This window comes from Calypte anna, chromosome 1 (assembly GCF_003957555.1).
Source record: "Calypte anna isolate BGI_N300 chromosome 1, bCalAnn1_v1.p, whole genome shotgun sequence".
NCBI classification, from domain to species: domain Eukaryota; kingdom Metazoa; phylum Chordata; class Aves; order Apodiformes; family Trochilidae; genus Calypte; species Calypte anna.
In genome coordinates, this window is record NC_044244.1 from 65,856,433 (window position 1) to 65,880,513 (window position 24,081).

Below are 24,081 nucleotides of genomic sequence, written 5' to 3' on the forward strand. Positions count from 1 at the left end.
AATCATGCTTAGTACCCCCATGTGTCAAAATCTCCCTGTGTACACACGGAGACAGACCCAGAATTAAAGAAATTAAATATCTGGAAGGCAGGAAGCAGCTGCTGTTTTCACCTTATTAACTGAGAAGGGAAATCGTGGGAGTTAGTAGCATGTTATCTTGCCTCAATATGACACAACAGATCAAGTCTTTCATCATTATTTTGAAGATAACAGCTAAGCAAGACCATAGCTGTCAAATTTTTTTGCATAGGAATTGCTTTTGACAGGAATGTACTGACCTTTGAAAGGATCCCCCAAGAACTGCCCTCTTTGGAGCAGGTCTGGAGAAAAGCAGTCAATCCAAGAAAAAAAACCCTGATGTTGTGAATAAAGTTTGGTTATGACCCAGCACTTCCCACCGTGGCAACACAATAGAACAAGCTCTTTGGTGCCAAAGTAGTATAAGCAATAATTACATTTTTATTCTGTAGTCTTTATCACAGGCAATTAGGTAGAACAAAATGTGACAGTCAGACAGATGAACTTGATACTGTAGCCATGAAAGTACAGAAATAACAGAAAAATAATATGGGAAATAACACTTCCCTCTGGCAGTCTTTTTCAGTCACTTTCCCACTGCAGAGTGTGACATCAAACTTTTAAAAATAAAGTGGATCTATAGGCTCTCCAAATGGACTATTGAGCAAGGTTTGGCAGGAAGGCTTCTGAAAGTCCACACTGTGACATGCATATAAACGGATGCAAATATTATCCTTGGTTGCACCAGTGCACTAGCACAATCCCCTCAGGCCAGCTGTTCTGTAGTACGTTTCCCTAATCCAGAAAATATATGCCAGCTCTAAGCCTGGGATTATTTTTACATAAAAAATGTGCAATTGGTTTTTATACTAGACACTGAACTCATTTTGGTTAATCCTTGGCTGTGTTCATCCATTCACATCAGTAGAGCACTGCTGCCAATGCTTGTGGTGATGTCAGTCTCTAACGGTGGGGCTCACTGTTGAAAGCTTTTACATTATAAAAAAAAAATATTTTTAAATAATTTTTTTTAAGGGAAGCCCCAGCCCTGCTTTCCTGGTTTAGGTGGGCTGGCTTCTCATCTTTCTTACCTTCTGAACAACTGGTGTTGAATCTCCCTACATCTGGTACTCAATTCAATTCCTTGCTGTCCCCTGTATATAAAGTGCTGCCATCTGAAAATTAAGGCAACAACTAACCAGGCAACACAGTAACCTAGAGAGTTAGTCCTCCTGTGTGCATCCAACCCTTACATTGTTCATGGTTGGAGAAGATGATGAGGCCGTATTTTAACTAAAAAGTGTCTAACACTCACCAGGTAATCTCACTGATTTTGAAGTCCTGCACAAGTAACTCAATTGGGACTCAAAGTCTGTTTGGATCAGTTGGAAGTAAAAAATTATCAATGCCTGATTTATAAGAGAGTAAAGCTGGGTACTAGGGGCATGTTGTGAAGCTTTCAGCTCTGCTATCACCTGCTAAGGGAAGGAGCCAGCATGCTGGCTCCAAGACCATGGGCTGTATCAGGGGCAGCCAGGGCTGAGGAAGCCAATGTAGAAAGTTTGATGCCTGTACGAAATTTTCAACAGCAGGAAAAAAGGTTGCTGCATATTTTCCAGGCCCCTTCTTGCCCCACAACCAAAAGGTAGGCTTACCTGGGCCAACTGCTGATTGTAGGACCTGAAGGCAAGTCCTGTGGCCCTTGGCAAGGATGCCTCCACCTCAGACGTGTATCGATACTGGATGGGCCACAGTGGGGCTTTCTGTCACCACACACCCACAGGGATGAGCTGATGGGAATGGGCTCACACATCCCTGCTTCCTGGCAGAAACCTAGCAGTGGTCCTGATGATGTTGATCATGGAACTGCCTCACAGTCTTCCATGAAAGTGCCACTAATGAGCAGCCTTTTCAAACAGCAAATGTATACATGCACAGTAAAAATGCCTTTTTGAAACCGATACTGTGACACTCACCGGAGAATCTATCAGCCTTCAAGGGAAGCCAGATGACAGTCAGCAGGTAGAAACATATCCAGGGGTGGGGCAACAACCAAGACAGACCTTTCATCCAAAAGAAGAGTGTGGAGGAAGCTGAAGAGTTTCCAAAGAAGTTTACTGATGACAGATCAGACAGTGCAGCTCCAAGATGCCAGCCTTCCCTTCACTCCTCACCAGGACTGCTTCACAGGTGATGCAGGACAGTGCAATTGTGAAAACTGGCTGAGTCACTGGATTATTTGTTAAACCAGAAGGAGAGTAAAGCAGCTTCAGCAGGAAAATCCTGATGTATTCCCACGTCTGATATTGGCATGTTAATACCAACAAGGGAACATGAAATACAAACAATAAACCTAAGTCTAGGAAAATAATATGCATGTTCAGTTAGCACTGCTAATTCTGAAGTGGGTTGAATGAATCAGTAATATTAAAAATAGTTTGATGTACTTTAAGATTGCTTGTAAAAACAAACAAACAAACAAACAAAAACGTTTAACTCCAACAGTAAAAAGGTTTTAAGAGGTAAACCTACTGAAGTAATTCAAACTTCAGTTTCAAAGTAAGTCATCCAGCTGCTTTCCTGAGGTCTTTCAAAGGTACTAGATAGAACGTTACAGATTTGTGGAAATGAGGTCACACATGCTTATCAGAGGAAAAAGAAAACAAAACAGCTGCATCATTTTAATTCACAACATGAAAAAAATGCATCAGTTGTCAATCCAGACTAACTACTTAGATCAATTTGCATTCTTTTACTAGAATTCAACTTCTACTAGCATAAATTTTAGGCAGCAGCAAATGTTGAGGAAAACAATGAAAGGTTACAGTACTTGAAAACTCCGCACACTCATAAATCTTGCTTTAATAGAAACAATTGTTATATTTAGGATCTTAATTCAAAAGCACTGTCTAGTTACCTCATGCTTAAGATGACAACTGCATTCAGAATCTCTTCTCAAGTGCAGCTGCTGGCAACCAAACGTCCTTTTTTGTTTCAGTCAGCATCCAGCCATGGAAGTGCTTTCACTCAGAAGTTACAAGAATTTAATTAAAAAAGAAAAAAAAATTAAAATGTATTCCTTTTTGGTGACAAGTATATTTGAAACAGTGTTACTTATAAACCAAACGCCCTTCTTCTTCTTCAATAGCCATCACCACCTACAAGTTATGAGAGACTGAGCTGACTGCCCCACGCTCCTCTCTGCCCTCCAGCACTGCTTATGTGGTTCCAAAGATGGTTTATGTTCTCTTTCTGTTACCAGAAAGAGTCCTTCAGCACTTCACAAGCTATTTTGCATCTGAACTACAATAAAGAACTTAGTTTAGGGATATCATCAGGTTTCATTTCGAGCACAGACCCTATGAGGAGAGGCTGAGGGAGCTGGGGCTGTTCAGCCTAAAGAGGCGGCTCAGGGGAGACCTCATCACTCTCTACAACTCCCTGAAAGGAGGGTGTAGCCAGGGGGGGGTTGGTCTCTTTTCCTAGACGACTTTCAACAAGACAAGAGGGCATGGTCTTAAGTTGTGCCAAGGGAATTTTAGGTTAGATATTAGAAAGAATTTCTTTACGGAGAGGGTGATCAAGCATTGGAATGGGCTGCCCTGGGAAGTAGTGGATTCTCTATCCCTGGAGATATTTAAAAAGAGACTGGATGTGGCACTCAGTGCCATGGTCTGGTAACTGCAGCGGTGGTTCAAGGGTTGGACTTGATCATCTCTGAGGTCTCTTCCAACCCAGCCAATTCTATGATTCTATGATTCATCAGTCATCAGGGATTTTTTTCCATGAAAACTATAAGAGTATGAAAAGTGTTGTGTTTATCGATAGAGAGGATTTCAGAGGTGACACGCAGCGAAGTGGCATGCCTGTATGTCATTGCACTGTACAGATGTCACCATGCAGATGTGTGAGAGTGGTGTGGTCAGTCATGGATCCTGACCCACACGTGCAGCCAATATTTGAATGGTCACAGCCATATGCAAAACAGTTTTATCTGTGTGAGTATCTGCAGCCTTTCCTGGATTACTCAGGTCTTCAATTAATCAAGCCCATAAAGCTTCTCAGGTGCTTAAGTATTTGGCACCAGGTACTAAGGCAGAGGAGACTGAGTCCTTGATGGTTTGTCTGCTCATTTTTGAACACCCAGGTAAAGCATCCTTACCTTCTTCCTCCATGACTCCCTGGCCATCCTCAACTTTCCCACGAACAGGGGAAAATGTGGATAATCAAGAGGATGAAACATATTTTAATCCTGAAATTTCAGGGCAATGGATTTCCAGAGAAACTGGAGCGAACTACTCAAGATTTATAAACAAAATGCAATAAGGGGTGATGAATATGAGAGTGTTAAACAGGATAGAAATAGAAATAGTTCTTCTTTCCAAGAACACTGCATTTATGACTCAGAACTTACCTTGCACAATGTGCACACCACCACAAATAAATTATTTTTCATATAGCATTCGATTTTTTTCCCCTTATTCATTAGTGTTAGTGGAATGTGAAAACAAAGTGCACAAGCCTCAGACCTGAACTGTCAGTGTTGAAAATCTCCAGGTCAATTCAGTTGCCAGTTTACCAAGTGTGTAAATGTTAAAGTCAGGACTCGGGTTTTCTTCTTTTCAGAAAATATGGCAGAATGGTTTTCTTTCAGGTTTGTTGTTTTCATTTGGCTTTTTGTTTGTTTAGGGTTTTTTTTTTGTTGTTGTTTTTTAAATTCATGTGATATCAGCTAAGAAGGGCTTCCAATTTTACACCTTGTTTTCTGTTTAAACCTTCAAACCCAGAGTACAACAGGAAAAAAGTCTCCTTATGTGATCATTTAATCAACAAATGAGAATCACTGCTTATCCCCTTAGAAAGAGCAAAGCACGAATTCTTCACAAGTGAGAAATATTTTTTTTCAAATTAATAAATATTTACATATTTATTTAAATAAGTATTTGCTAATATAAAGCATCTTGGCATTTTTGAAGTATCATGCAGCTGAATGCACTGTACCATCGAAGTACAGATACCATTTTTACTGTAACTTATCTTGCTCCCTTTACCATATATGTTGCTCATTTCCACAGTACATTAAAGAATCCAAGTCCATCTACTAAGAAATAATCACATTTGATCCGAAGATAGAAACATCTCAGGAGCCCTTAATTAAAAAAAAAACCAAACAAACAGTGATCATGGAAGACTTCTTGACAGTAACAAATGTAAGACTAACTGGGGAGTGATGGATTTGGAAAATTGTAATTTAAAAAACTTTTATAAAATTATGCCTGAATAGTCAAATATATGTTTGTATCTTATCTGATTTGAGAAAAAGAATCTTTTTCAGCTGTGTTAGCCATCATCTGGATTACAACCATCCTCTTCTTTCAAGTTGAGAAGGCAGGCTACTTTAACAAAATAAAAATTATAATAGGCTTATATTTTTATGTATACAGTCTTAAAATATGTAAAATTTAAAACTGTTATACACCTGATACAAAGCCACAGCAATGCCATTAATGGTTCCATTTCCAAGCATAATTCAATAAATGTGAACAAGCTGGTCAAAACCTGAAAACCCCACGAGATTCATGGTCAGTCTCCTTTCTTGCTTTGGTAATTTCAGGTATTTTGAAATGGTGTGCATCACCAGAGGCATCACATCAAGAAAAAGGAAATTATCCAAATAGCTCGGGTTTTTCTTCCTCTGCTCTACCGAACAGCTGAAATTTTCAGAAGCAGCATATATTCATGTTTGTTTGTGTCTGGAAGGTCAAGTAGTAGTGACCATCAAATGAAATCTGTTTCTTTTTTAAGTGGGAAAATACCAACTTGGAGCTAAGCTATGATCAGTTCTAAACCAAGATTCTCCTAAGTGTTCCTTCTGCAATAAACTCTTGAACTATCTTTGTACCATCTGCAATGTTACCCACCCACCTTTCTAAAAATTATCTGCCTTTACAGTGAGGGGATCTGAACCCAAGGTTAACCAAACTTTTTGGCTGTGGAAACTTCACTGAGGAAAAGAGTAAGAAGCTTTCTCACAAATTTACTTATCAGCAGCAAAAAGACTCTTCAAGTGTCTTAACCACTGTACAGATTGATAGTTTTAATACTTCAAAGTTTTTTTTTTTCCATTTTTCATTGCTGAAGAAATAACTTCACAATCTCAAATCAAAGTCAACACTGCAGTGAGGAGAGCTTTTCTACTTTATTACAAAGAGAAGAAGCCTTTATGTGGTCAGAAAATACAAGATTGATCTTTTTTTTTTTTTTTTTTTCTCTTCCTATGAAACGCTGCTGTTCAAACAGCCAGAGTGAATTGTCTCAGTTCACTTCTTTAAGTCCCATCACATTCACTTGGGTATGGATGTCCTTGGCTGCTGAAAATCTGGCCCTTTAGTGCACAGGGCGACAAAGTAGTCCCCTGACCAGCAGTTCCAGAATGTCCCGTTTTCATATATTGCATCCATGCACACCTCCTAAAAATGAGGTACAGCAGGGCAAACATTTTCCAAAATAGATGTCATATATATAATATATACACATTCGTACATACATACCTTTATTCATGTGATGTCCAAAAATTTAAAAAAAATGTACACATTTATTACAAAATCGTAACAAAGACTGGACAGTGTTTTGCTCATTCTGGAAAGATGAAGCTCAGTAATACACAACTCTGGAAACTAACCAGAGACTGTGGCAATATCTTTCTTCTAAACAGTCAGATATTCTTGCATTAAGCTTGGCGAAAACTGCCTTTCAAAAACAGAAGGGGAAGTAAAATGAAGGAAGCAAACCTTGCTCATCTTTCCAAATGAAATACGAGAAGGATCTTCACATAAAAATGCACAAACATTTTTTATTACCAATAGTGCTACAATGAACAATGCAAATTTTGTTGTCTAATTTTTTGTCTTTTTTTCTTTTTTTTTTTTTGTCGTTTTTACATTTTGGAAAACTAAGTGGTAAACTTTTGTCAGTGTACTTGCTTGTCTTTACAGACCCAAGCTTGTCTGCTGGCAAAAAATAATAACAAAAACAAAAATTCAGACCCTGCTCAAACTAAAGAAAAACGATTACAAATTTAGTTGTTGGGCAGCACATAATTAGTAAGGCAGGACCTCAAATGGTGACCCTTCGCATGAGCCAATTGCCAGATCCTCAAGGAATTAAAACCAAGATGCCTGAGCCACATCAGTTCTGCAGTTATGTTGAGTATTGTGCTGAGACAGCCATACCCCAAGAAAAGGGAAGTCTTTAGAAGGCTTGCTGAGCAGGGTTGTAGTTGAAAGTTGATGGCAGATGAGGCCTTTCTTCTAATTTGTCATATTCCAGATGGAACTCCTACAAGTAAAATAATAAATAAAAAAAAAAGACAAAACCAAATAAAACAATGTATCATTTACCTGTGCCATACTTGAAAAATCTAACATGGAAGAATTTAACTCCTGACTTATCTTAAGGCAGAAACAGCAGATTTTGCTCTCTGGAATTCTATATTTTAATGAGAAAAAAGTCAATCCCCTGAGCCATTACATTTGTGACATGTAGGCTCTCCTATTCTTTTTAATGCAACATTACTCTGAAAACCCCAGTTACAATCTCAAACAATTTAACATAAACACACACGCAAAACAGACAACCATGGCATGAGCTGAATTATGAATAGATAATGTATTTCCACAGCTCAGATGTAGAGAGAACTATTTTGGATTTCCTGAAGTTCTGTGATATTTTATGCCATACTACCAGACCCAAGTTTAAGTCAAACTAGCTAGGTTTCTCCTTAGTACAAAATCAGGGAAGATTTTCTAAAACGTTAAACATGAATTACTGAAACCTGCTTAAGCCAGAATTTGGCAAAATATTCTACTCCATTTCATACTTAGATTTACGCTTCAGACTCTCCCAACCCTCCTGTAGATCCTGAGCTCCTTGTTCCTATATTGCGCTTTGCCAACATGAGAAGTCCTGCTGTTGTTTTTTTAACAACCACACAGAAAAAAACCTTTACTCATGTGCTTGGATTCCTCACAGGTTACTGCTTCATAAATAAGCACCTTACTGTCTCAATGGCAAAATCACTTGACTTTTGCTTGAGGATGTCTGGTTTGTATAACTGTAAAACATTTCACTGATCCAGTAGGAATTCTTATTTTACTATAGCAAGTACACTAAGGTTGTAGCCATCCCTGATGTCTGAATGCATCCTGATTATTACAGTGAAAAGCAGTTTCCTTCCCCCTGACCTCAATTTGAGCACACTTTCCTAAGTAGTGCACTTTGACATTTGGTGCTTGCTACTTTATGCAAAAATGTCCAAGGACTTCCTTACACCTTGTATTTTTCAGATCCTCTCAGAACTGTCTCTCACGCTCCTCCTATCATAACTGAATAAGCAGAGTAAACAAAAGTTTCAGATTGCTCTTCATTGCTGTCTTTTGGTAATTCAACAGCTACTTTTGACACATGTAATTTTTTTTGCTTAACTCAGTAGAGAAGCCTAGCAGAACACTGTCTTTATTTGCAGAGCAAGCTTACTCCATTGTTTTTAAATACAGATAAAAGCAGTGAAGTAGCAAATAGGTTATTAAAGAATATCCCTTCAATGACTACACACTGTGCAGTATTTTAGCCTTTACAGGTAGACAAACTAAAGAGCAAGTCAATGCAAGACCAGAAATAAAATCTAGGAAATCCAACTCTCATATCGAGGTCCATCTAGCATAGCAAGAACACTCAACATGGCAAGGAACAAAGCAGGGGATAATGCTAAGCATTCAGCAAGTCTGCATTCCCCAGAGCACACTGTCCCTAAACCTGGAAAATCCTAGCAAAATCTATCTGAGGCTACAGCCATCTGCACTGATGCATATCTGCCTCATTTCTGGTTCCCCATTCTCTACTCCAACAACCAAGGGGGTTTTTAGTTGCAGTTTGTTTGGGTTTTGGTTTTAATTTTATTTTTATTGTCTGGTTTGCTTGGACTTTTTTAGGTTATATGTATAAGGCAATTGCTTTTGGCATTCCTAATTAATACTTATTGATACGTATTGATGCATGCTCTCTTTAGGAGAGAGATATCTTTATATAAAGATACATATATATATACATGTGCTGACACTGAAGAGTTGCCTGCTCCCTTCTTTTGTCAGAAGCAATATGGAAGTGCACAAATCTATGTGGGCATTTTGGTGTCAAAGGTTGGTTTTGGTTGGGTGGACCTTCAGTAACTCTGATGATATTTTATAATGAAAAAATACTGCTCAAACCTTTTTCCTGTTCATGGCTTTCAAGGCCTCCATTTTGCACATAATCATGGAAGGGTCTGCAGATCAATATTAACCTATGATCAGCTGTTGGGGAACTGCTTCTTTGACAGAATTGTAAAAAAAGAGAAGGGCTAACAAAGAACAGCTTCAATCAGTTACCTGAACTTCCATGTGCTCCAAAATGCCTTCAAAATTACCAATGGAAAACACTAACCTAAACTGCTGAGACAGTATCAGCAGCCTTAAAAAGGCTTTCCAAACTTCTGGGGGTTGGGGGTGTCTATTGGCAGTGGGAGCTGGGAGCAAAGTGTGTCTAGGAATGAAATGCTCTACAGCTTGAGCAGTCCCTGGTATGCTACAGGTTGGAAGCCTCTCCTCTGGAAGGAATGTGATTGCCTCCCAAATTTTCTTTCGAAGTACACGAGTTGATGCCTCAAACTGACATAAATTTTTAACATAAACAGGCAGAAAACAGCCCTTTCGATGTGCATCCCAGAGTCAGAAGTGTTCAAATGCAATATCTACTAATGTGCAAGAACACCTGAAGTTACATTTAATGAAATAAAAAAAGAACTCATTGACCATATATTTTTGAAGACTAAAAGGTAATTATTTATTACATATAGAAAAATAATTGTATTACAGGTATACTTCATGTTTTTGTTTTTTACTCAAGGGGCAACTGTGGCTTAGGATGTGAACAGGAGCACTGATATGTTTTTAATATAAACAGATACAAATAAAATGGAAACCCAAAAAAATCAAAACCATTTATCCACTGACATACATCTGTTACATCTGTTAAACTGTTTTATTTTCCACATGGAAGTAATTATGAAAAATCAAATACCTTTTATTAACCAAGAATAACGAATACTAAATGCATGTGGAAAATTAAAGCAAATGTGTGAATGAATTGTTCTGTGCAAAGAAATAAATCACTTCTAGTGAAAACTAGAAAACTTGTTCTGATGGTAAAGTTACATCAGCTTGTTCAAACAATAAGAGGTAAGAATAATAAAGACAGAAGAGAACTGCTTTAGGTGATCAATAGCATCATTAGTGTAAAGCAAAACAAAAAGTAACCTGAACAGGAAGTGTTCTTAGAACAAAATTTTCTGGCCTGGGTAAGTCCATCAAAGGAGACTGCAGACATCCCAAGGCTAGGTCAAAAACTACAACCATGACGGAAAAGCAGCCTTTATACTCACTTAAATATGGACACAAAGACAGAAATTTAAATTAGGGGATGAATTAAAACGCTAGGGCACATCTGTATTAGAAGAAAAAGATTAAATTTCTAGCAACTATAAAAGTATGTAAATTAATAATGAACTTAACAGGATAAGAAGTAATTTAATACAGGCAGCAACCTTTACAAGCAAACCAACACTTGAAAATTTAACCTTCTCTCCCATAAAGAATTCCATGTTTTGTAACTACAAAAATCAGAGTAGAAGTTTTTATAATCTTGTTTCTTAAAAGGGTTTAATTCTCCTTCCTTTTTTAAGGAGAACTTCCAGACAGTTTACTTCAGACTATATAAATCAGGACTTTGTAAATGTGCAATTTTTGGTCTCTTATCCACTTCCCTTCCTCTCTCCTGTCTCCTCAACAGCAGCAAACTATATAGCCAAATCCTCAGAGAAAAATCAAAGTGTCTTCAACCATACTGTACATTCCATGTGTCTTAGGATGAGAAAACATATATACATATGTATCTGTAATGGGCACTTTCCTGCATTTTGTTTGCATTTAAGGTGCATTTGAAGTTTAATGTCACTCACATTTTCTCACTATATACTACCATCTATCAACACACAAATAATTTGATTTGATTTCCTCACAGTTTAGGAATTGTCTCAGTACTTGGCTGTTTTACAGCATTTCCTTCTTCAATCTGCTAGGAATATAAAATACAGAGCCTACAGCTTCATAAAACAGTTAATGTTTGATGTTTTGTTAAAAGAAGTTATTCAGTTTACAAGGTTTTGTTAAATCCAGTCTAGGATACAATAGAAATAATCCGTTAAACAACATCTGGTTTCTGTGTTTAAAAAATTTAGCCTTAAGGTTTAATAATATTATCTAAAATAAACTGTTATATTTCACTGTGGTTTTTTTCATGCAGTGTCATATAAGTACAATAAACAGATAAGTTCATAATGCAAAATGCACCATGTAAGCAAAGCACAACACATTAAAATATGTGCTGCCCCATATTTGAGCACTAGAACAGACAAATTTAAGAAGCACCTTGAAAAACAATTCGATTTGCACATATAAGAGATAGTAAACTATCAGAATTAACTCATCTGACTGCTTCAAAAGAGGACTAATGAAAATGCTAAACAGAAATTACTTACTTATAAGGAACTGATATTCCCAGTATTCATTAATAATGTAGAAGTTACATGAAGAGACTGCAATTTATTAGAATTCTTTTTTTCCCCCAGCTTCTTGTACTTTTAATTTCTTGAAACATTAATTGATACTTCTGCATTTGCTAGAAAAAAATTACTTGGCCTTCCTTTTCTTCACATTCAAAGCTACATGGATTTATCAAATACTGCCATTCTTTTTATGGTAATTCTATGCTAGTCTTCCTCCAAGGAAATCTCCGCTCTCGGAGTTAATATCAGAATTAATTCAATGTCAAGATCACATCTGACATACATCTAAGTCCTTATTTATTTATCATAGAAGGAAACATCACAGAATTTCTGGCAAGTGATTCCTAATCTGTCTAATAAAACAGATATTTTTCCCCAAATCCTTCTCTAGCTTCCTGTGATCAATACTCAACTACCTTGCTGTATTTTGCAAACTAAAATTAAAAAAAAAATTAAGAAAATAATAATAATTCTAAAAATCTAGTTTCAATGTCTACATTAATAAATAAATAAGGCTAAAGAAGATATATTATCTCTTCCTATGGACAATGCAGGGGAAAAAAATAACTTCCTTGTTAGCTTACTGCTACAGATGCAAAACTTTAGAAAATACTATCCCTGTCCTTACTTGCTACCAACTGTGTCTTAATATTGCAGGAATTATTTTCAGTCTGCAAAGTGAAGAGAATATGTGTAATCTTGTCAAAATAATTTGGAGAACAATAGTGATTCAAATCTCTCTTTCACCCAAGTATCTCCCAGAATGTCTATTAGATTAAGCCAGTCTACGCTTGGAAGAGGAAAGATGTAATGTGCTAATGAAGAACTCAAGCACTGCACGCTGAATCTTAAGACAGCACTCAGGACTAAAAAAAAAAAAAAAAAGTAATACTTAAGAATCAAGTAGCAGCTTCATATATCTGCTACAGGTAGAAAGGTAGAAAAAGGTGAGACACTAAAGAGGTTACTATCCTTATACAAAGGGCACCACTTCCTTCTAATAAAAGAAATGTATCCACATGTGAAAATTCAATTGCACTGATGTTACACTAGCCTTTTACTGCTCATAAATTAATGGAACACATGCAGTAAACTCCAAAAAAGAAATCTATCCTTTCAGAAGTTAAATAATTCCTGTTACTTTCCATCTCTGATGATAAATAATAATAATAATCATCATCATCATCTAGCATCTTGGAAACCTAAGGAAGTATACCAAGTAGCAAATAAATTCATGTAGAAATTAAAACTTTCCTTTTGTTTGGGTTTTCTTCTGAGGGGAGTAATGCTTCTGCTTCAGAGTTCTCACATTACCTTACACATATGAAAAACCATACAAATAGGGCTTGCCATTAAAACATTCAGATACAAAATCTTGGGTTTCTTATGGTCACAAGACAGCAGAGGTAATGACTCAGACATGCAAAAAGATTGAAGAGCTTTCCCTGTCATGTGGGACAACTAAGACATTAATTTTTGAGAGGAGCTTGCACAGACTAAGCATACTTACTGGGGGGAAATGACTAAGAAAGAGAAAACAGAATCACATCTAGTTAATCTCTAGTAGATGGCAAACATCAATATACTGACTAGGAAGAAATGCACTTAAAGGGATGAACACTGAACTCTATTCCCTTTAATGTAAAGCTGATGTTCAAAACTACATCGAAAGACATATATTCAATGCAATATTTCATAAGATCCAAGTGTATATACATGAAAGTTGCTCACAGAAATTAAATGCCTTTTCAGGAAACAATTCATGTTAACCTCCAAGTGAAAAGATTTCTAATTGAACAAAACACTTTAGGACTCGGAACCACAAAACAGTTCCAATGTATCATCACATTTGTTGAGTTTAATTGGAGGCTTTGAGATTAATCTGGTCTGATCTGTTAAGTGGTGAGATTCTTTTTGGAGAAGAGCAAGAATGCTAATGTATCTATAGAAGGTCTGACATGGATTTTTAATGGTAACTCTTTCATTGATGAATCCAACAAGTCAGTTAATATTTGAAACAAAATCACATCACATCTATGAAGCCTCAGTAAGTAATGAGATTCCTGACAAACTAACTCAAGCAGATTCTAGGTAAGTTTAATGGTTATATTTATTTTGTGTATTTATCCTTTTTTCAGCTCCAGATGAAGCTGAATGCGTCACCTTGTAGGACTGACTACTTTCAAAGCAACACACCTCTTGCCAGGTTAGTGTATGTTAGCACTCCCGATGCATCTGCATCAGAAAAATCTTTGCTTCAAGCAGAGCAAAAAAACTAAAACCAAAACCAACAACTAAAAAAAACCCCACAACAGCCCCAGCAGTACCTGTTTTTAATTCCAAAGTGAGATGTGGTAGTTTCTAATGAATTTTCTAAAGCAAAATGATAAGCTATCTATAAGTACAACTGTTGAAGTGCCAAATAATGCTTTCTATTATATAATTCCATACTTGAATAAAGCTTTTGATCTAACAAAAACTTCTAAGTTCTACATCCTCGTGCCTTCCAAAGAAAACAGCATATAGAGGGACAGCACCTCCTTTTCCACAAACAAGCTAGTGCTCTGTTCCTTCACACCAGAAATTAAGATAATGAAATAAAAAAACAGGTGTTTCGAAAGTTTAAGATCTCTGGGGAGGAAGTTGGGTTTTACGTTTTCTCCTTTTAAAAATACACAGTTGATAGACTTAAAAAATCTGCACAAGGGAAAAGAGATACCTTAGCTACTTTCCTCCAGTTAAGACAGTCAAAGAAGTAATATGTTCCCCTCTCATACGTATTGGTTTTCATTGTTGGCTCCATGCCGGGTGCCCGGGTGATCCATACTCGTTCTTCTTTGTGGTATCTCCAATCCCGGTTAAATCTTTCATTTTCAAAAGGAAGGAAAAAGAATTTTTTAATGTTAGTTACCTGAATTGGATTTCACAAAATACAATTTTCAAGGTTGCAATTAAAGCTATGCAATGCATTCAAAACCAAAAGAAAATTTCTAAGACATTATCATACTGCAATCTTATACCTCTTCCATACAGTTATTACATCTCAAACTAATCACAGAAGAAACTTAAGACATCTACAAATTCTCTTTGATTATTCACTGTTTTTCGTTCTGCTGAAGTTATATGTAGCATGATGACTGACACAGACTTCTGATTTCTGCTATACAAATGAAAAAAAAGTACAAAATGAAATCAAGGTTGGAGGAGGTATTTAAAAAAAGGTTTTCAGCTTCAGATTGACTAAGCTTCTGTTTTCAGTGTCTAACTTGAGTGGTTTTTTTACATCTACTACTTCATTACTGCAATAGATTAAATCACATGAGACTGACAAAATAGTTTCAACGTACAGCTCTACTGCTGCTAATAGCTGTAATACATCTCCTCCATTCATGTAATAGAGATAAAACAGGAGATCTTCTCCATATCGGCCAAGTTTTATTGCAGCCAGCTGCAAAAGATTGAAGAAAATGAGGATGAAAAATCACAATAGATAAATGTTTTAAGACATACTATCTCACTTAAGCTACACAAGGATACATCCAGAATATGCTCCCATTCTAAAAGTGTTGCAAAAGCTACTCTAATATAACAAAAGTAATAATTAATAGAACAATATTTTTAGTTAACTTTTCCAAAAGCTACAACAGAAAAATAAACAGAAGTAATGAATCAGTAAGACAGAATTTCCTTCCCGCACCTGTAATCTCACCTTAAGTTTTTTGATTAAAAAAAAAAAAAAAAAAAAGAATTTACATGTACTTGTTCACTTCACTCTCCCTTAAGTAACATTACTACTTCTTAAGACATTTCTCAGTGGTCCCTCTTCAATCGCTGAAAAAAAATTACAAAATCCCTATTCATGTAAGTATGGAAAGCAACAGATAAATGTGAGAATATTTTGAACCATAATTCTGAACTTATATCAAGAAGAAATATCTCAATCTAATTATGAAATTTTAATATTACAGTATCTGGATTATAACAAAATTCTGCTTTGCATGAAGAACATACTCTTAGAAAACATTATGTGCTCTTTAGCTAACCATGCACATTTTCAGTTTTGTCTTCCCTTTTTTTTGTAAGGAGGAATGGGTGCATGATGTGTCCAACTAGCCAGTTAATGCATCACTGTCCCTAAACAGATTGACAACATCCATAAAATGCACTGATTTTGAACACTACCTATTCAGAAAAATATAGAAAATTACTGGTAAGAAATTGACAAAAAATAAGCACACACACATGTACTCACCTTATCCCTAATGTGAATGTTAGTTAAGTATTCAGATGGAACATGGAAGTCTAAAAAAGAATCGGAATTGATGAAACTATTAAGACATGTAAATGAATATAATTTGAAAATCTTAACATTGAATTAATAGTTATTTCTCTCTTACCTATGTCTTGAGGTCGACAAGGTGATGATGCCCAGGGTGATGCAAATTTAGGATAAAGATTTCTGATGAAAAAGAAAAGCAGAAATTTATCAAAATTAAACACAAATACTAAACCAAACCAAGCAAACAAAAAAACCCTGTAACCACTCACAAACCTTAAAAACCACAAGACCCAAAATCACTTCTTGGAGTGAGAAGGAAGGAGAAATGGAAATTTCTAGCCCACTTTCTTAAGACAGGTAAATTTATTCATTTTCTTTGTAATACACAGAGTACAATTGTGTTTAAACTGCTATGGTAATCTACAGGATCAAGATTTTATAGAATCACAGAATGCTTTGGGGTGAAAAGGACCTTAAGAATCATCTAGTTCCAGCCCCCTGTGATTGGCAGGGACACCTCCCACTAGAACGTGTTGCTCAATTTTCCATCCAACCTGGCCTTCAACACTTTCAGGAAGGGGGCATCCAGAACTTCCATGTTCAACTTTTTCCAGTGTCTCAACACCCATAACAGCATTCTATCATCCATGATAACATGCTATTATGACAAATTTTGTAAATGAAAGACGAGTATGGTACACCCTATCAAATCATTGCTTCCTTTTTGTCAAAGGCCTAATAATTACTTAAAAATACTGAAACCTACCAAATTACTTGACCAAAAGCAACTCCCAGGTGAGCTATGAGCCAAGAAACCAAGTGGTGCCTCATCTTTAGGTAACTGATCTTACTGTTGGCAAAAAACCCCACAGATCTTGAAAACAGTGAGATCTTTACTTCTACTCAAAGCATGGACAGTCATAGCTCCTAGTAAAGGAGTCTCATGTATACCCTAGATGTTTGGCTTCCTAGGGCAAAGAATCCACAATTTTACAGACTCAGGCTGAACCTCTGTATGCAATAAAATTTGAAGAATTTGTGCAGTGTCCCTCTGTGGTACAAAAAAACTCCACAATTTCAACATTTTTCAAGACGCTGTTGGACAGCCCACAGTCTATTTGATCAATATTTCAGAACGTTTCAGAACACAAACAGTGATCTAGTATCTAAAAAATTAAATGAAGAAATGCTATTTTTTTCATTTTCGCTTCTGTAGAATTTTAAGTTATCCTCAGGAATTAGAAGTCTGTATCTTACAGAAATACAGGACTGTCCAAGCAACGCATATGCATTCTTTCAACAACCAAAATAAATCTTAACCTACCTGCAAAGAAAATCTATATAAAACCAGGATTTAGAAGTATTAAGTGAAAGAATTAGAGATAACATACAGGACTACACAATTTTGTTTCACAGTTATTGTGATAAGTGCTTAAGTCAGACAGGTATCTCTATGATCAGAAGCATCTCACATAGCAGAAAATTTTGGATTTCCACAAGTGAAATGCATTTAGTTTTTCAAGCAACAATTCATAAAGCAAGCAAAGGAAGTTTAATACAAGGCAAGATGGCAGGACAGACACTGAGCATTGCACAAGCACTCCGTAGGATAAAATTAAACCAACTCTACTGGAAACTGTGCTTGGGTATGCTATTTGGTCTTTGTTTTGTCTGCATATTATGGACAAACCTTAAAATGCATTATACTACTATATCAGTAAGGCAAGCACTATGCAAATCCCTGCTGATAAAAATGGTGGAAGTTTGTCAGCTAGAAGGTGGTCTATTAGAAACTAAATTTCTCTCACAATTAGTCATCTGCAAGATAAGTGTTTTTGTCCAAGCTGATCTAGATTGTTTCTGTAGCTCCTGGAGAAAGAGAGGCAGCCAGGGCTGATGATTCACCTCATCTATCTTAAGCAGTTATCTTACCACTAGGACAGTTGCTACCCACTATTCTCTCCACTGCCTCTATAGGAAACCTAGGTGACTCAACTTAGGCAAACTTAATGGAAGTTAACTATAAAACTACATTTTTATTTAAACTTTGGTGCAGGGTAACAAATACTCTGTTCATTATTACACTAACAGAATTCAAATTTATCCCCCAAACTGCTGAGAGTTAAGCTCTTTCAAGAGCTACTACTTCAAGAGAGTAGGCTCTTTCAAGGAATATTATCTGAAGAACAATGTATACAAGAGCGTTGTTAACAATACACTGTCAGTTCCTTGAAGAAAATCCTAAAGAAGTTAGGAGAATAAGCAAAGCCACTAGGTTTATTGAAAGCTTGCATAATGAGACCTCAGTATGCCCTGAAGCACAATTCTCCTGTTTATAAGAATTTTATTTTAGTGTCACTACATTTTCAAATTTCATTTGACAAAATACCTTGTGGGTTTGATAGCTGTGAGAGTTATGTGAGCTTCTATGGATGACAGCATAATAAACCAAAACTGAAGATAGTACTAAAAACCAGAAACTTACTCAGGAGAATTGAGATTGAGACCTAGTGTTGTTAAATCACTTCCTAATGCAAGATGTACCATTCCTGGATCTGTCTCTGCTGCCCTGATGAATGTTAACAAGCCAATCATTCCAAACTGGTCCGTCACCATCCCTTGAGGAATGTTGGTAACTCGACCTGGGCAAGAAGAACAAAATAATTTTCTCCTTTCAAGAAGTGGAGGAATTAACAAGATGATCTAAACGACTGTCAAAACTTAGAAGACAACAATGTGGAATAACACATACCATCAGGTAACACCTGGATCCCTTTTTTCTGCTGGTTGTTGTTTTGCGTAGTTGAACTTTTATCTCCAGGAAACTTAGGTCCATCTGTGCTGGATGATGTTTTGCCTGATGTACTCAAATTCTATATAAAAAAAAAGGTTTTCAGAATTGGTACAATGGAAAGAAATGAAAATGGAAGAACTTGTTGGCTTTGATCAGTCAAGTGCTCTAACTGTGTAATTCAAGTCACTCTACAAAATGAGGCACTAAAATGGAACCAAGTCTTGAGTTCTGTTGACAAACATTATGTAGTATTTACCACTTCCTAAAGAACACCTATCATAAAATAAGAGCTAATAATGAGCCTACAGCTTGCAGTCCAAGAGGATGAAATATTTTATATATACAATGGATATCCCAAGTGTTTCTGAGTAGAGGATATTTTGGAGTCATCATAGCAACATACAGTTGGAAAATTTATAACAGGAAATATAGTTAAACACTATATCTGGCAAGAAAACTGACTGTGCTTCAGGAGCTGATATACTGATAGAAGATACCCCACATAAATATTATTTCTTTCTCTCTATTATTCTTTAAAGAAATTGTAATTAACCCAACCTAACCACCACATTTATTCCTTCCTTACTTACTGTATTCAGTGCTGTCTCTGAACATTTTCTGTGTGATAAACTTGGCCACAACATCTGTGGCTAAGCTTCCCCCACCACTTTTTTGAAAAGTTGCATTTTTCAGTTGTCTTGTGAGCTCGCAGTAACAGCTAGTATCAACTCATCAGTATTTATGCAGATTAACATTTTTTTGTCATTTTAATAAACCAATAAGAGACTACAATATTTTGTCAAATACCACAGAAATTTTTCTGTGTCATCTAAATTTTATTGACCTCTCACTTGTAATTAAGAAATAATTTTTATAACAATCTTTCAGAGCAGAAAACAAAATAGCCCATAATCTTATAAGCTATATTTCTAATGCAAGTTAATGACAACAACACAGGGTATCCCACTAGTCTACAACATAACTACAAATTCAATTGTCTCTATCAACATGTTCCCTGTGATATCATTTACTCATCAAGAATTCTACCTTGAAGTGATAACTGACTTGCTGAAGGAGTTGACAGTTTTCAAGAGAGATGTTACAGTGTGAAAATTACTGCTACTACTGAGAGCCACCAACAGAAAAAAATTAGCTGGGATAGGTAGTAATTCGGCACTGTAAAAATTGAAAAATAGATATGAATTATCAAAATTTAATTTTGACATGTTTTTGCAAGTATCTCCCTGGCTCCTAATGAAAGTATAGGATAGACAGAAGTCATGCAATTAAGAAAGCAAGGTGGCAGAGACTGCTTATAATAAAAATTCCATTGATATGGTTATATATGACATGTTGCATACGTAAAACCTGAAAATCTTTTATCAAGAGTATAGTAAGTGTCTGATTTAAAATATAATCATCAAAAGAAGTATGAATATTGAACATAAAAGAAGGCCTACTTACAGATTTATTGTCATCGTTACTTGATGTTGGATCTTTGTAGCTGGAGCCTGGTAATGCTGGAAAATCTTCATTGTGTATTGAAAAGTCCTGGGACTGCTCACTTGCTGGTTTTGTCACCATTCCAACTATCACCAAAATTAAAGCAGGAATAACATTAAATGACTGCTAAGTTAAGAATTTGCTGCTGTTATCTTGCTTACTGTCCATTTTCATTATGTGCAAGCTGTACAGCAGAAATGACTTTTTAAAAAAAAACAACAGGTAAACGAAAACAAAGCATATTCATTTAACACATTCACACATATTAGACTAAAGCCTCTTATTTAAGTGTGAGCTAAGAAACACTCAGGGTTAAAGTCATAGACACTTTCACTGCTTTAAGAATGAAGCCCAGTACTTTTACCAGGAACAGCACCTGTTTTGCACATCTAAATCATCAAATAATCTTTGCAGGCATTATAAAAGCGGTGTTTAAGGAAATCCACTGATGAAGGAATGATGGACTGCTTTAAGGTTATAGTAAGTTTTTCCTCCATCCCCTAATGGCATGAAGAATTTCTTAGCATAATTTCTTTATAAGCATGTATTCTTAAAGGATGCCCAGCTAACTTGCAACAGAACATATCACCAATGAAATACTTGCCTGGGACATAAGAACGACTCCTACTTTCAGTATGAAAACTGAAAGCATTTAGCCTGCAACTCTCAGTGCTCTGACCCTAATTTAAAAAAAGTAGGCCAGTCACATTGGAACATAGATTCCGACTACTGAAAAGCAACATTTTTCTTTTTTTTAATGCCAGTTAAAACAAATACCCAAATCAAAACAAACAAAAAAACAACTAAAGAAAAGCCCCCACACCATGCACCCAAGGGCAAATACTCTTTTCTGAGAGACAGAGAAGTAATACAGTTGCAAACAACACTGCAAGAAGAAGAGAAGACATGAGCAGTCTAGGGCCTATTTTTCAAAGATCCTTAATAGATGTATAGGGTCTACATTAGTTCAGTAGCTAATCATATAAATTACTTTCTCTAGTATTCTGAAGAGATCAAAGTTTCTTTATTTTAAGAAAATAAGAGTTAATCTTGCTTCTGCTGTTCACCTTTATCACCCATAGTTATGATGTATGGTTACTTGTACAGTACGAGTAAAACTGATAATGGATTAACTGTGTGTTGCATATTCTCATTTTATCTAAAAAGCTGTTTGAATTCTAGTTTTAATATAAGCCAAGTGTGAAGAAAGTATGCCTCTGCTGAGTTTCAAACCTTTTTTTTCTTTATCTCAAACAAAAGTGCTCTCTACTTTTTATTACTGGAGACAGCTTCCAGTGCATCTTGTATCCTTATTTCTTGATGTTTTTTTTTCTACCACCACACCCACCCACTGCATTATGCAGATGCTTAAGATAACTTTTTAGACAGAGAATTTTTTTTCCTGGTTCACCACAGAGTCATGCAAAGAGCTATACTAACACCAAAATGGGGAAATGGTGGGAGCACAAGAGCATTTACAGACTTCTTTCACAGCAGTGCTGCTGAACACAGAACTTCTGCTCCATGGTAAATACATTTGTGTAAATCTCCTTTCTACCTTCAACCATTTTCCAAGTAATGGCTTCTCTTTCAGAGCAAACTAAATCTCACATAAACCACAAGATGTAATAGCTTTCTACCCTCATTGTGACTTTTCAGTGTCATTATTTGGGGAAGTGACTTTTCCGTATGATTAGGAGCACTTCAGTTTAACTTGTTTAGCTTTCTCACAGCTATCTTAAGGAGAGGGCCCTCGTCACACCCAGTCCACAAAGCCACTTTCTCTTGATAATGCAGTTATCTATTATTTCTCTCCAATTAATTTGGAGATATCTCTGTAAAACACTAGGCTTTGTAGAGTAAAAAAAGAAACACTGTTATTTACAGCTGGAAATTTCACAAATGTCTCAAAACCAACTCTAGGTTATTAATGCAACTTTTCACAGTAGCTGATGCAACATGCATGACAAAATCTACTAAAGCAGTAACAAAAAAAAAAAAAGGACTGTGCCTCCCATTAGGCTTACCTGATTTTTTTCCAGACCCAAATAGTAAGATTTGTATCCACCTTAAAGTTTTTCCTTTTATTATTTTTTTAAGCTGTTCAGCAAGAATTATGTGAGACACAGCTTCAGAATAACCAAGCTATACAGACTGTAAACATCAATGGTGAAATTAAATCAGATGGCTTCTAATACTTACAAAAACCTGAGTGTAATCTCTAATCAAAGAGGTATTATTTATGTTAAAAAATGAGACTTGGTAGGTCAAATGTCCAGCATTTTTGAAAAGGTGAATCAAACAAACACCTACTTTGTCCAAAGAGCTTTCAAAACTATAGTCTTACCATAGGGTGCCCTTCCAGCTAAAGGGTTTATTAATGGAGTTGGATTGCCACTTCCTTCCCTCCTGTTTCTGTCTGCTAGTGCTGGAAAATCTGAGAGGTCCAGTCCTGTCACATTTTCACTTCCATCTACAATAAAAGCAGATATTTGAAATTCCCACAATTTTTAAACTCAGACTTCATTATGAGAAAGCTAAATTTAGTATGGTTTTTTTTTTCTTTCTGGTTGATATTTTTACTCTTACTATAATTATTACAAATAACTGCAATCTCTATGTTATGAGAATAATCTGAAGAGCATCAAGATGTTTGGGGTTTGCTTTTAAACAACAGCTAGTCAGCAGTATTTAAAAACAAGGTCTACTCATTTTGAAATAAAGACTACATGTGTAAAATACAGGCAAGACTATCAAAATCAGAGTACTACAATAGGTAGTCTGTTTGAAATTTAAGGAACTCTCAGGAAGACATTTGAGAGAGGATAATAACCCATATTAGCAGCAGCATCAAGGAGCTCTTCTATGCTTACGAAAGGTAAGGTAAAGCTGCAGATCCAATGCAGTAGAAGGTACAAGGCAATATTTTTTAGTTTGCAGCAGAAAATGCTGCACAAGCAAGGCCAGAGCTGCTGCAGCTCTATATAAGATGTCACACTGTATAGACGTAGCAGTTGCCTAAACCTCACACACTTCGAGATGTCATCAACACCTCAAGCTGCTTCATATACATGGCCACCTAAAGAAATGGCAGCACGGGCAAACACAAGGCATTTTGCTCCCTCTCTAGTTCATTAAAATCAAGTGAAGAAGTAATTCCTAGAGAAAAATCACTACTGAAACAGTCAGTGGATAAGGTCACATTATAAGCCAGCTGTTAAGGAGTTTAAGATTTCAAAAAATGCTTTCCTGCTGTTCTTACCCGATATAACGTATTTATAGAAAAATGGATATATCTATTCTTCTTTGACCCCTTTTTCAACTCCATAATCTTTTTCATTCTAACCAACTAGATGTAATATATAGTTGTGTCATGTACAGTCAGTATTCTACATAATACCTTCATTTTGTCTTAAAAGTTATTAAAATACACTGTTAATCTCTTGGAGCAGCATTTCTGTGGAACAACTGAAAATTGTAATTTATAAGTTGGACTCCAACAGAACAAAGTACTTCAAACTAGACTTACTAAAAAAATCTCTCTCGAATGTACTTAAAGATGAACATTAATGACAATAAACTCACCTGTTCCATTAAAAATGTTACTCGATAAGGAGTTATTCATTCCAAATGCCTGATTTCTGTTCATTCCAAATCCAGACATACTGTGAAAAAAATCCAGGAAGTCAGACAAAGGTGTATACATACTTTGTAATTTCCAGTGGAAGGCATTAAGGGGAAAAAAACCCTAAGATTAATTATTTCAAGCTTATGCAACCCACACTGGCCTAAACTTGGCTTTCAATTATTTTCCTTTATACTTCTGAA

The 24,081-nt window shown here is 36.0% G+C and overlaps 1 protein-coding gene across 3 annotated transcripts in view; it reads right to left on the reverse strand.

Moving 5' to 3' along the window:
* Positions 1-6,197: 6,197 nt before the first annotated feature.
* Positions 6,198-24,081, reverse strand: part of CNOT2 (CCR4-NOT transcription complex subunit 2) — a 78,609-nt gene continuing 60,725 nt past the window's right edge. For 2 of the 3 annotated variants that reach the window (XM_030461554.1, XM_030461571.1), the window contains exons 6-15: positions 23,839-23,918; positions 22,601-22,726; positions 20,215-20,339; positions 18,709-18,829; positions 18,442-18,598; positions 16,075-16,136; positions 15,930-15,979; positions 15,025-15,125; positions 14,397-14,541; positions 6,198-7,356 (exon numbers count right to left, since the gene is read on the reverse strand). In XM_030461554.1, coding sequence (XP_030317414.1) covers positions 7,270-7,356; positions 14,397-14,541; positions 15,025-15,125; positions 15,930-15,979; positions 16,075-16,136; positions 18,442-18,598; positions 18,709-18,829; positions 20,215-20,339; positions 22,601-22,726; positions 23,839-23,918 — 1,054 coding nt within the window. In that variant the 3' untranslated portion in view covers positions 6,198-7,269. The remainder of the gene's footprint in view (positions 7,357-14,396; positions 14,542-15,024; positions 15,126-15,929; positions 15,980-16,074; positions 16,137-18,441; positions 18,599-18,708; positions 18,830-20,214; positions 20,340-22,600; positions 22,727-23,838; positions 23,919-24,081) is intronic. The other variant, XM_030461562.1, reaches the window with a different exon arrangement.